The sequence below is a fragment of the Pygoscelis adeliae genome, unplaced genomic scaffold (assembly GCF_000699105.1).
Source record: "Pygoscelis adeliae isolate BGI_AS28 unplaced genomic scaffold, ASM69910v1 Scaffold290, whole genome shotgun sequence".
Classification (NCBI taxonomy): domain Eukaryota; kingdom Metazoa; phylum Chordata; class Aves; order Sphenisciformes; family Spheniscidae; genus Pygoscelis; species Pygoscelis adeliae.
In genome coordinates this window covers 1,646,493-1,658,619 of record NW_008823965.1, presented here as the reverse complement: position 1 = coordinate 1,658,619, position 12,127 = coordinate 1,646,493, and the positions used below count along the sequence as shown (strand labels likewise).

General features: G+C 43.2%; 2 protein-coding genes across 2 annotated transcripts in view; one reads left to right on the top strand and one right to left on the bottom strand.

The window, feature by feature from the left end:
• MYO19 (myosin XIX) overlaps window positions 1–11,249 on the top strand; it is a 20,230-nt gene extending 8,981 nt beyond the window's left edge. Inside the window, exons 14-24 of the mRNA XM_009324092.1 lie at window positions 953–1,066; window positions 1,450–1,626; window positions 2,544–2,690; window positions 3,166–3,273; window positions 4,195–4,265; window positions 5,221–5,330; window positions 7,213–7,376; window positions 8,074–8,203; window positions 8,385–8,470; window positions 8,831–9,139; window positions 10,352–11,249. Coding sequence (XP_009322367.1) covers window positions 953–1,066; window positions 1,450–1,626; window positions 2,544–2,690; window positions 3,166–3,273; window positions 4,195–4,265; window positions 5,221–5,330; window positions 7,213–7,376; window positions 8,074–8,203; window positions 8,385–8,470; window positions 8,831–9,139; window positions 10,352–10,480 — 1,545 coding nt within the window. The 3' untranslated portion in view covers window positions 10,481–11,249. The remainder of the gene's footprint in view (window positions 1–952; window positions 1,067–1,449; window positions 1,627–2,543; window positions 2,691–3,165; window positions 3,274–4,194; window positions 4,266–5,220; window positions 5,331–7,212; window positions 7,377–8,073; window positions 8,204–8,384; window positions 8,471–8,830; window positions 9,140–10,351) is intronic.
• A 3-nt stretch (window positions 11,250–11,252) lies between these two features.
• ZNHIT3 (zinc finger, HIT-type containing 3) overlaps window positions 11,253–12,127 on the bottom strand; it is a 2,724-nt gene continuing 1,849 nt past the window's right edge. The window contains exons 2-3 of the mRNA XM_009324349.1: window positions 12,043–12,123; window positions 11,253–11,764 (exon numbers count right to left, since the gene is read on the bottom strand). Of these exons, the coding sequence (XP_009322624.1) occupies window positions 11,574–11,764; window positions 12,043–12,123 (272 nt within the window). The 3' untranslated portion in view covers window positions 11,253–11,573. The remainder of the gene's footprint in view (window positions 11,765–12,042; window positions 12,124–12,127) is intronic.

Sequence of the window (12,127 nt, the reverse complement as noted above, 5' to 3'; positions counted from 1 at the left end):
TTGCCACTAAGAGGAATCTGGGAAATTATTTTCTTTATGGCAGCAACATCATGGTACCTTCTGCCTCACGGCATAGTTTTATCAATTTATCCAGCAGGTAAGTATCTCTTGGACCATAATTTGTGCTTTCATATGCTCAGCGGTTTTTTTTCCTGCCTGCCCTCGTCAGTATGCCAGGGGTTAATGGACAGTGAAGATGGAAACCAAGTTCAAGCACGCAATTACTTTCCTTGAAACTGATTCATGACCTCTGTTTGTAGTACCCCTCCCAATTGCTGCCTGCCCTCTTAGCTCTCTTGATCTGGCTGTGTCCCAAACCACTTAAACGCCATTAGTGGCTGCGCTGAGCACGGTTTTGGCAGGAGACTTTTAAAATAACTGGCCAGAGCTTGTGCTTGTTAAACACTCCTGACAGTTTGTTCTGGAATTCAGCATAAATATTGTACGTATTATTTCAACCAATATCTTTCTCCACTTCCTTTTGGATCAGGCTTTGTTTTAAATGGAGCACAGTAAAGTCTGGCACACAATGGTTGGTTTAGGGTTATATTCCAATCTAAGGAAGGAGTTCTGCACGTTCCTTGCCCTTCAGGGCAAAACTCGGTACAGCCAGGAGAGGCTTAGCGTGACTGTAGCCTCTGTTTGTTTACTCTCTAAAGCAGCCTTGCAGCTCTCTCTGATAAATCTGTGAGGTTCCCAAATACTGAAACAAATTGTTCCAGCAGGATCTGCTGCCACATACTCAAAAGCTACCTGGGGTAGAATATCCTCTTCTGTTTTGTTTTGTTTTTCCCTCAAGATTGCCACTGAACATGAGCTGAGCTTTGGATGAGCAGGCTGAGCCTGGGATTAACTTGTTAAACAGTAACTGCATCAGACTGCAAAAAGGCATCCAGTTATTTGAGCTCTAGTGCCCTCTGCTGCAGAATAACCGCTTTCTCTCTTACTTCAGGAAGAATACGCAGCTGAAGGCCTTCAGTGGTCTTTCATAAACTACCAGGATAACCAGAACTGCCTTGATCTGATAGAGGGCAATCCTCTCAGCATTTTTTCTTTGCTGAATGAGGTAAGTGTGGATCTAAACCCCCAATGCTTTTGGCCTAGTTGCCTGCCTTCCATCCCACGCCACCAAAGAAAACACGAACACTAAGTAGGAAACTTGCCAGCTATAAAATTTCTGCAGAGCTTATTTTTCAGAACAATCATGACACTGCTTCTTCCTATCCTGGGTTGTCTTTTTTTCCTCTGATCCTGGGTGTTCCGATTCAAATACGAAGCCTCAATTACATGCTTTTGGGTCGTCCCCCCCCCAGTATTTCAGGGCTTGCATACTCAAACGTACTCTAAAAGTAAAATAGCTATAATTTTAATTTAAGTGTCTTAGCTTTTAAAGACAGTTCTTTATGACAAATAAGAGATGCTGCGATTTTTGTCTCGTTTGCTATGCAGGAGTGCCGTCTGAATAGATCTTCTAACACTGACCTGTTTCAAACTCGGATTGAGAAAGCCTTGTCTAATAATCAATGTTTAAGTCGAAACAAGTTTAGTAAGAAGCCTAACTTTATTATTTCACATTATGCTGGCAAAGTCTGCTATCAGCTGGCGGCAATGGTGGAGAAAAATAAGGTAGGTGTTATCAGAAAGAGCTGTTTAAAACAAAACAAAACAAAAAAATCTTACAGACCAAAAGCGATTTAAATCAAAGCATATTCAAGCACAAGTATATTCAGTGATGCTTACTGGATATACATACCTTGCTCCAAATAAATCCTTCAGGCCATGTAAAACTGGGTGATGTTCTTGGTCTGATTTTCAGTGAACCATCACTGGCAGAAGCAACTGCTTTGTTAGCAGACCTTTCAGCTGAGGATTAAGTGGACCATGTCTCACCAAATCAGGGCTTCTTCCATTCCTGAGACGATGCAGAAGTGTTAGTGGCATCAGGGCATTTCTATAACCATAAATATAGCGCTTCATTTCCCCAAAAAATTCAGATAAGTTTATGAGAAACAAGAGCATGGACTCGACTACTGAAAGTTCTGACAGTACCAGGAAACTCAAGTTTTGGCCTCGTTGTGCCATCAGGGAATAAGTGAAATAGTCTGCAGGTACGAGAGTCCCTTGTCAGTTCTGACATCACCAGCAATTATGGCAAGTGGTATGAAGTGATGCAATAAAACACCATCTCTTAATTAAAAGGAAGACTTTCTAATAGACTTTCTGATATCTGCTGCAGACTGTCCTATGGGGATTAAACTAGTCCCGAGACTTCTAGCTCACTTAAGTTGTGTAACGAGAACAATGTTAGGAGCAGTCGTACATTTGACTAGATTTGCTAAATGTTCAGCCAAACATTGTTTTCTGTTCCTGAATCTGACTATGAATGAATGTATGCAGTCAGATCTGAAACTACAGCTGTGGCTAAAGCAAAGTTGGCATCAGAAATACTATGCCATCTATATATGAGGAATTTTTAGTCATTTTCAAGGGTGGCAGGTTTCTGCCTAAGTCCAAATACTAACGAGTCATGTTTGTGTTTGCAGGACCCCATTCCACCAGAGCTGGTCCACGTTTTGCAGAATTCTAAGGACCCTTTGCTTCAAAAATTATTTCCTGTGACAGAACGGAACCAGAATAACATCAAAACCCAGAATAGAGCAGCTGTTGTTACAGTGGTGTCAAAGTTCAAGGTACATCCTATTCAAGTTTCTGCTTTCTACTGCTTCATAACTAGATGAGAAAACAGTATAGTTGGACCAAGATCAGTAAATGTTATTAAAATGAAACAGCTGTAGAACAGAAATAGCTTCAGACTCCTGAGATTCTCTGGATTTTAACTCACTCTGATTTTACCTTTTCCTTTAACAGTTGGGCATCTGCCTTTGCGAGGCTTCTTCCTACCCGTTCCTCTTGAGGGGTTAGCTTCAACTGATGGCCCTGCTGTAATTTTGGAAACTTTCTGAATTTACCATCAACAATTTTACAAAAGCATCCATAGAGTGGATTTTTTGCTCAAGCTGTCCTTATAGAAGAGCTCTGCTAATACTGAGTCTGTAAAGCCATCCTTGCAAAAAACGGCTTCATTGTTTTTATAGAAGACCACTGATGAGCTAAACTACCTGTGGAGGAGTCGTCCCTGATTAAACCTGTATTTGTTTCCTGCAGGGTTCACTTGAACATCTCATGCAGATTTTGAATAGTACCACACCGCATTACATCCGATGCATCAAGCCTAATGCTGACTGCAAGGCAATGACTTTTAAAAGAGAAGAGGTAACTTTTCAAAAGCCTTTCCTCACTGAGTCAATGAGAAGCTTCCTAGAGACACTGTGCGGGGCTTTGCATTGGGTCTCTTATGATCTTGAGTCACTTGCAAAGCTCTTTTCACAGCACATTTTGAAATAGATTTTTTCTCCTTTGGAGCTTCCAAGATAAACATCCTTTCAGAATCACTGACGATGCTTGTCTAAAATGGAGCTCGTAAGCACAGCAGCTCTTCCAGATGCAACTTACTTGTTGCTCTATGAGAAGGTCTCTTACCAGAGCACTCCTGGGTTATTTGGGGTGCTACCATCCCAGCCCTCAAAATAGATAAAGGTGATCTGACTGCTCAGCAGTCCTGGTCACACAGATATCTTTGTGGTGAATGCCACAACAAAACTTTGCTTGCTCCTGGAGTCTAGTCTAGGAAAAGTTAGATGAGATCCGCTGACAAGCATGTCTTTGGGAGCAGAGCAGCAGATGCTAAAGCTATAACTAGAGAACCTCATCTGATGTAAAAACAAGGAGCTGGAGTAGTGCTGCATTAATTTTCAGCACTCGGAGAATTTGCTGATTGCATGCAAGTAGTATTAAAATACCAACGCTGGGTTTTCACATTCTGCTGCATTCGGTCAGTGCAAGCTGTGTGGATACCACGAGAGAGGGCACGTGAGGACTGTCCCTCTGTGTTAGCACTGCCTTGACCCTACTCTGGGTGTTACTCAAAGCAGTAGCTCCGTGGCTGCATAATCCCCATCTCCGCCCTCTCCCCTCGTTCCCCGGCCGCCAGTGTGGTGGTGCACGCCAGGCAAGCTCTGGCGTGGTTGCCGAGCTGAGCTGCATGTGGCTTGGGTCGAGCACACCCTGTGCAGACCTTAGCAGCAGCTTCCACAAAGACAGTGGTTACCTAAACCACCTCAATTTATGCTTCAGGTTCTCGGCCAGCTTCAGGCGTGTGGAATAGTCGAAGCCATCACCATCAGTGCAGCGGGCTTCCCTATTAGGTAAGTCTTAACTTCTTGAGCAACGTCTTCCATAATCTGTTTCTGTAGCAATTAGTGGCATATTAGTTATTCAGAAGAGCTTATAAGCAGGAAATCCAAACATTTTGCAGTCTGTTTCAGACCACAAAACTACTGATTCTTTCAAAGCTATCTGAAGAGCTGTGCTCACTGCTTGCTTTTAAGCTTATTTGAGCACCTCTCTCACATTCTGGAGACAAAAATACCTGTCACAAATCTGGACTGTTGTTCTGTGTTTTGGATAATGAAACTCCCCTCGTTCAGCAAGTCCAAGAGTGCAGTAACAGCACAACAAGCAGCGCCAGCGCAACTTGCGTTCAAGACAATGGGATTCTTAAAAATATACCAAATACTAACAAAGGCCAGATGCGTCTATAGCACACCCCTGGTCTGAGAGCTCACTGTACCTTTCCAGTCTAAGAAGCTGGGGAAGAGATGTGGACTATCGTGTACTAAAACTTTCTAATTGAATGTGGCCTCACAGTAACATTTTCAGCAATTAAAATTAAATTATAAATGGCATTCATCTAAGCGTAGTCATCTCGAAGTCGAGCATCTCGTCGCAGCCAGTCACCTTGCTGGGCTTTCTTGGCCACCTTTAGAGGATAGACGGAACAAGGCCTGAGCTAGTCACGTTTTTGACAGCTCGGTATTGATGTGGTGAAGCTCACCGTTAATCATAAACAAGCACAATTCCTGCCCGGTCTTTGTTACAGGTAAAAGTCACTATCTGTTATTGGGCAATAGGCAGTCTCCCAAATTTCTTCAGAAAGTCTGTACTTTCTTGCCTGTTGGTGACTACACAGGCATCAGTCTTTTTGCGTTCTATGCACTGGGTCTCTGAATCCATTCTGCAGTTTCTCCCCCTCAAAGGATAGGTTATTTACCATACAGTAAATGATACTTGCCTAGAATTAACTGTACGTTTTTCTATCAGGATCCCTTTCCAAAGTTTCACTGAGCGCTATGCAATACTGAGAAAATCATGCGGGTCCAATAAAAGCAGAGTGTGTGATAAAAGCAACTATCATACTGCCAAGAAAAAAGGTATGTTTCTTTAGATAATACCTCTGCTATCAAGTAAAATTTTCACTGCACCAATTTGGTATCGCATAGGTCAGATGCAATTACTGTATTCAGCACTAGGGACACCACTATTCTCAAAATATTTTTCTAATCTATCACCAACTTGAGTTTCTAATTTGCCTAACGCTTACAGCAGGCTCTTTTTAAAAGTCTGCAAATCTTTCATCTTACTGTTTTTCTGTGTTCCTCTTGGGTAGAACAATTACAGTTACAATGGTGTTTGGGGGTGTCCCCCCCCCGATATAATTTGATTTAGAGTTGGTTCTTGAGTAGACTTGAAAACCACTTACCTTTTTGCTTATATTCCTTCTCCTTCCTTTCTTTTTTTCCCCCCACCTTGTTTTCTTGCCAAACACACTGACCTTCTAGCTTACCTGGATTCTGCTGCTGCTTCTACCTTTTGCAAACTTCTCTATGTGATTCTTTTTTCTAAGCAAGAGGGAGGATGGACTTTAAAAAACACAATCCAATCTACAAGGTAACATCTTTGGTATGAACCCCTGAAAGAAGGAGCTCAGCAGGTGGTTACATTTAATATTGAAAGTTACTGCAACCCCCTTCTCTCTCCCAGATTAACCCCATCTTCACCCAACGGGTCCGTTCAGTAACCAGTAGATGTGGGAAGCAGGACCAGTAAGTACCAGCCTATGTCAGATAAGTAAAATGGCTGGAAATCTATTCACTTTGCAGAAATGGAATGAAGTAATGAAGCACAGGCTGGAAAATTACTTCCACACCATATCTTTCTCCCTCAATTATAAACCCATTAGCTGAAATGCCTCATTGTGGTAGGTTACTAGTCCTTTTTATCTTTAGCAGGTAATAAGCTGCAAACAAAGCAAAACAATTTCCTAAACACGGGGATAAGCTTTTGGTTCCCTTATCAGCCCAGCCCCATGAACACCATCATAGTCACCAGATGTCTTCCTGTAAGCAAGAGTTGCTTGTATTTGTTTTCAGTACCTTAAAATGCTCTCATCTCCTTAGAAATATTTATAGCAGAAAAGCAAACAGTATCCAGGATGGAAAGATACAAAGACCATCAAGTTCCGGCATTGGGCATGCAGAAACTCATGCAGCATTGCCTTGAACAACACAATCTCTTTCAAGGACAGGTGTGAATTAACTCTACCTCTATTTCCAAATAGATTAATCTGGCTACCCTGTTTGTCTCATAATGTAAAAAATTGTGTACTATGTCTCAGAAATGGTTTTAATAACCTCTTATTCCTGCAATAAACTCCTGCTTAGTACATGTCCCTGTAGCTGCTTCTGATGCCCCGTGAAAGCTGTAGACTTGTGTAGAATTTGTTTTCTGTTCCTGCATCTTTCAGTACATTAAGGCTACGAGTCTAATCCCTTGCTTTTTGTTCCCAACAGCTTTGAATTTTGGGTATTTCATCAGATTTTCTTAGGACTGAGCTGCTCAAATCTAATCTTAATTGCATTGCTGTTGCTTTCTAATGTTTCCATATAGGATGCTTTAAACAATGTGAGAACAGCCGAGCCCTCCGTTTGTCTGTTGTGTTGTCTAGATCTACCCAAAATGACATTTGTTACCTATGGATAGGTTATAATAGAGGTGATAAGACGGCACCCAAACTACATCCTAGTTAAAACGCACCATGCTGGTTTTCTAGTCGCTAGCACATGGTGAAATCTATGCTGTCACATTTTTCCCTTAAACACAGCTAGATCTAGTGATGTCTCAGCCATCACCTCCTCCCCTCTTGTCGTAGGTGTATCCCCCCCCTAAATGGCCAAGAAGTCTCAGTGTAAAGACAATTACTTGGTCCTGATTTCCAAGTTCTGTGATACCTTCTCTTCGATGCTTCATTTGCAGGTGAGACTCCAGTGGTGGATGATGACAAAGCATCACGTTCTGTTGTTTTTGAGATCCTTCAGAATGTTGTTACGGGACAAACTGCTGCTGAGCCAACAGGGAACGGAGCAGAAAACACTTCAGTGTACTGCGGCAAAACCAAAGTATTTATGGCTAATTCTGTGGTAAGAGTGCTATTTCCGTGGCTAACAGTTCTGGAGCGTACTTGCATAATGGGCATTCTGGCACAGATTATCATCGTGGTTTAGGCGATACTCCTGCGAATGCCAGTGTGACCAGAATTTGGCATTTTCCTTCAAATTATTAAACTATATCAAACATCCATCAGAATCCAGCTATCAGAAGCACTTTGTTTAATGGCGTCCTTGTTGCTAACGGACAAGGAGCTGCGCTTGTGTCTAGTGTTGTCAGTATCCTCCCAGTTCCAGTAAAGATTACAGCTTTCCTTAGCTTCAGCTGACAGACTTGGCTACTCTGACAGGCCTAAGCAGCTTCTTTGTGAAAGAGATGAAGGAGACGAAGGCACTTTTGCAAAGCTTGCACACCGGAGGATGCAGCCATAAAAGAACCCCCTTCAAGGGAGCTAGTTTTAAGCCAGCTGCTACTGTGACTTTGGGAGTGTCCGCTTTCCCCTCTCCACAACACTCTCTTCCCCCTCAGATAATTACATTTTCATTTTACGTGTTATCTAATAAGCACTAATGAAGTGCTCTCGCTTCTAAAACCTAATCCAGCAGTCTTAGGACACTGAAATGTGCACGTGGTTTTTCTGACAAACACCAGGACGCTGTAGGAGAGGGAAGAGTTGTGAACACAACTCCGTCCCCGAGTATTAACCGCAGGCTCGTATCCCCAATGCAGCTGGAGCAACTTGAAGCTAGAAGAGCAGAGATGTTAAATGAGAAAGCATTTTGCATTCAGTGTTGCTGGAGAAGATTTAAACAGAAGAAACTAGCGAAGGAGAGATGGTCTGCAACCATCATCCAAGCAGGTAATTTGATAAAGGTGTGGCTGAACATAACGTAACATTTCCAGTTACGCTGGATGTTTAAAGTGGCAGGAGTGGTTCTGTTAATTGAAGATGGAGAAAGCTTAAGTGCCATCTCTCTTACATTGTGTGCAAGGGCTTCCAAGATTCTTTGTACTCAGATTTCTTTTAATTAAATCTTCAGCTATTCGTTCCTGGTTAGCCAAGAATCGCTTCCAAAGGATGCGCAGGGCTGCTAATGTTATTAAGCATGGCTGGAGGAAATGGAAGGTAAGTACGTTGGTACAGGAAAGCATTGAAATGGAGTGACTGAGGCTTCTTAGTGTTTGAGAAAGAATCCACCTCTGTCAATTAACTGTACAAAGCCAATACTGTAAATTCTCCAGAAAACTCTTCTCAAGCTGAAGAGTAGAAGATGGATGCCAGTCTCGTACAGCTGCTTCTACAGGGTGGCAGCGCAGAGACTGCAGAATGAACTCGCTCCTTACCTTCATAAAATGGGAAAGTGTCCCAAAGGGTGTCCTATCCTTTGAGATGCCCTTTTTTAGACTGTTAGTTTTGCAGTTTTAAGTTTTGTTCAAGATGTTTGAGAATCTTGTTCAAGAAGATTGTTCTGCATCTCTTCATCAGGCAAAAATGGTTGCGTTAGCAGCAGCAGAATTGGATGAGGGTGAAGAAAAGGCGTTCTTCGCAGTTCCTGCAGCTACGGTGGTCTCGGCCAAATCACCTTGCTCTTTGGAAACAACTTGGCCTCTGCACGCAATAATTCAATTCTGGCCTCTTGGCCTTGTCCTGGCTGCGGCACCTGTTACTGTAACGGGACTTCGGAGAGACCTGTCCCTGCTGGCATGCCTCAAAGTACTTCAGGAGAGCAACTGCTACAAGGTGGAAAGCTGTTCCTTTGGCTGTGGCATCACTTCCATTAGAGCTCTCCCACAGGTAACATACCTCGCGCACTTGAGTCATCAGCACAATTAAGCTGCCGCGAGTTCAGGAAGCTGAACTCCGCTATCAAGCAGAGCAACTATGAAGTCTGCTCTCCAGCTACAGTCTTCCTTTTCCCACTGGCTTAGATATGCCAGATGACTATTGATGACTCTGACATCAATACGTCAAGCTAGGCGCACGCAGCTGAGTTGAGGCTTTCAACTCTTGTTAATCTCTGTCATAGGAACTGATCAAAGTTCTGCTTCAGAAATGGAGGGCAGAGCATTCTAACGTGGGCTCTGCTATTACGTACTACATATTTTTTCCGCTTGGGGGATTCAAGTTGCACAACAGGTGAACACATGAAAAAGCGTCCACTTGGGGAAAGGCCACCGGGTGTATTAGTAATATCCCAGTAATTCTGCATTAACTTCACTGTGCAGACAACTGCACAGACTAAGAAAGAGGATTTTCAGGGCAGAAAGTGGGGAGCAACCCTCAAGTACTTCATCTCCTACACACATGCAGAATAGTCTTAGATACCTGTGCTGGTTTTGGCTGGGGTAGAGTTAATTTTCATCACAGCAGCTAGTGTGGGGCTGTGTTTGGGATTTGTGCTGGAAACAGTGCTGATAACACACGGATGTTTTCGTTATCGCTGAGCAGTGCTCACACACAGTCAAGGCCTTTTCTGCTCCCCACACCGCCCCGCCAGCGAGCAGGCTGGGGGGGCACAAGAAGTTGGGGGTGTGCTGTTTAGCTGCCTACCAGGTTAAACCACAACAATACCATTTACTACAAACAAGCCACAACCCACACTGGCTTCTCTCAGAAGTTGCACTCTGGTTACCAATCACCTTGTGCCTGTGCTTGGGTTTTTTGTTGACAATTTCAGGCAACCTCAAAAATTTATGTGTGCAAGAACGTAGCCTGTGCCTGGTCACAGTTGCTACGAGTAAGAAGAAGCAGTACCAAGTCCAGTACTGACCAAATACTCAAGTCTTCAGAGTTTAAGCTAATTTCAGTTCAAATTACGGTATTGGTACTCTTTGTAGTCATCATTTCTCTTAAATCCATTTGTACTAGGACTACTTGGGAGGTCTTCCTCTATCCTTACTCATATTCACTAGTTGCTTATATACTAAAGCGCTTAGTTTGAATAGTAAAATTAGCTCAAAATCTGGCAAAAACATCAGCTGACCTCTCCACCTCTTTTTCTTGTAGGGCTCTATCAAGTTTCACTGTAAGAAGTCTCCCCTACATTACGCAAATGTCAGCCCCCATACGGATGCCTGTTCCATCACTGGACTTAACCAGATTTTACTGGACAGAAAAAAACTCCTTCCAACATAGGTTTTGGCCATCTGCATATACTGTACTTTTTCCTTCAGGGAAGGACTGTCTGCAAGCTGCTGCTTTCAAATTACTCAACATCCATATCCGCTGCTACCTCAGAGCTTTCTATATTGATGCATTGTACATATAATATACTTCAAATTTAGAACACGTGGGGGGGGGGGCATTCCTCCTCACACACATGCACTTATTAGAGGAAATACAGTACTATGAGAACACTCAACATAATTAAAATAGATCAAGTGCTTTAAGCAATATATACTTGAACTGAACACTTCTGGCACTACCTGGGAGAAGCAAGAGGCTGGTAATGAGAGAGCAAATAAGGCAAACATTTCTGATGCGTGCTGGATTCTCGTATGGAGGTACAGCTGCAACTATTCTGACTGACCACGAGCGTTCCGTAACGTCGTAACACTTCTGACTCCGACTGAGGAAGCGAGCAGCAAACTGTAACACTAACAGCAGGTGTCTCAGGGAAAAGTGAGACTGGACTCTTGCTTTTTTATCTATAGGACCAAAATATATGTGCTCTCACAACTGCCATGCATTTCTAGCACTACCTAGCCAACAGCATTACCTCTGCCAAGGGGCCAGGGTTCTCATCAGAAGCGCTCTATACTGTCTCTTTGTTGCTCACATGGATCTTGAAAATGTTCAGCTCTTTTGTGTATGCCACTTTTAAATAAACTGTTAAATACCCTGTAAAGGTGTCTGACCATCCGCAACAAGGTTTAGTTAACAAAAACATTTCAGATTAGTTTGTGGGTTAAAATAAATGCAAATATATTTAATATCATTGTTATTGGGAAGCAACGTTTCCCATGGTTGACAGTATTTCTGTACCAACAGAAAGCAAGTCCACAGAACATCAAGGTTAATTCCTAACATCTAGAAATCTGTCCAAGACAACTATGTCACTGCTTATCAACTCTAAATTGAAAATTAGAGCACCGACATCCATGAGCAAAGCATGACCAAACCTTGAGGGAACACACAGAATGGTGCACCACAGTAGCACGGGGTGCTGTCGAATCTCTTCTGTCAGAGGGAAAAACTCTCAAGGAAAGAAAAACGTTCCCAAAGTAGCTCACTCAGGAAGAATGTTCTCCTTCTCTGGAGGTTCAACAATTCTCAAACAGCAGTCTGCAAACTCAACAAATAACGGCTCCTGCATGTACTTTTTCATGAGGGAGCTTTTATCTTCCGCTTGATCGATTGTCAGCAGTAGCTGCCTGAGGTGTGGGTTCAGAAGCAAGCCTCCCAGTTCTTCCGATTCCCCTTTAAAAGAAAAAAAAAAAAAGGAAACAGTGCTAATCTCGAACAGTTACAAATGCGGTTGAGACCACCCTTACTTTGCAAACAAACTTTCAGAGAGACACGGTGAGAGGCCAGGTATCCGACATTTAAGTCCTTAAGGCCCTGCGATGAAGTGCACGACTGGGACAAACTGCAGCGCCCCATGAAGAATTCACGGGAATTGTGAATCTCCCCGCTCGCTTTGCCCAAGGCCGGCCACCACCTCCGCGCCCGGCTGCCTCCCGACTGCTCAGCGTTACCTAAAAGCTTCAGCTTCTGCAGCGGGACGCGGTCCTGCTCGTCGTCCTCCGTCAGGATGTCCTCCACCGACCAGGGGCTGTCTGC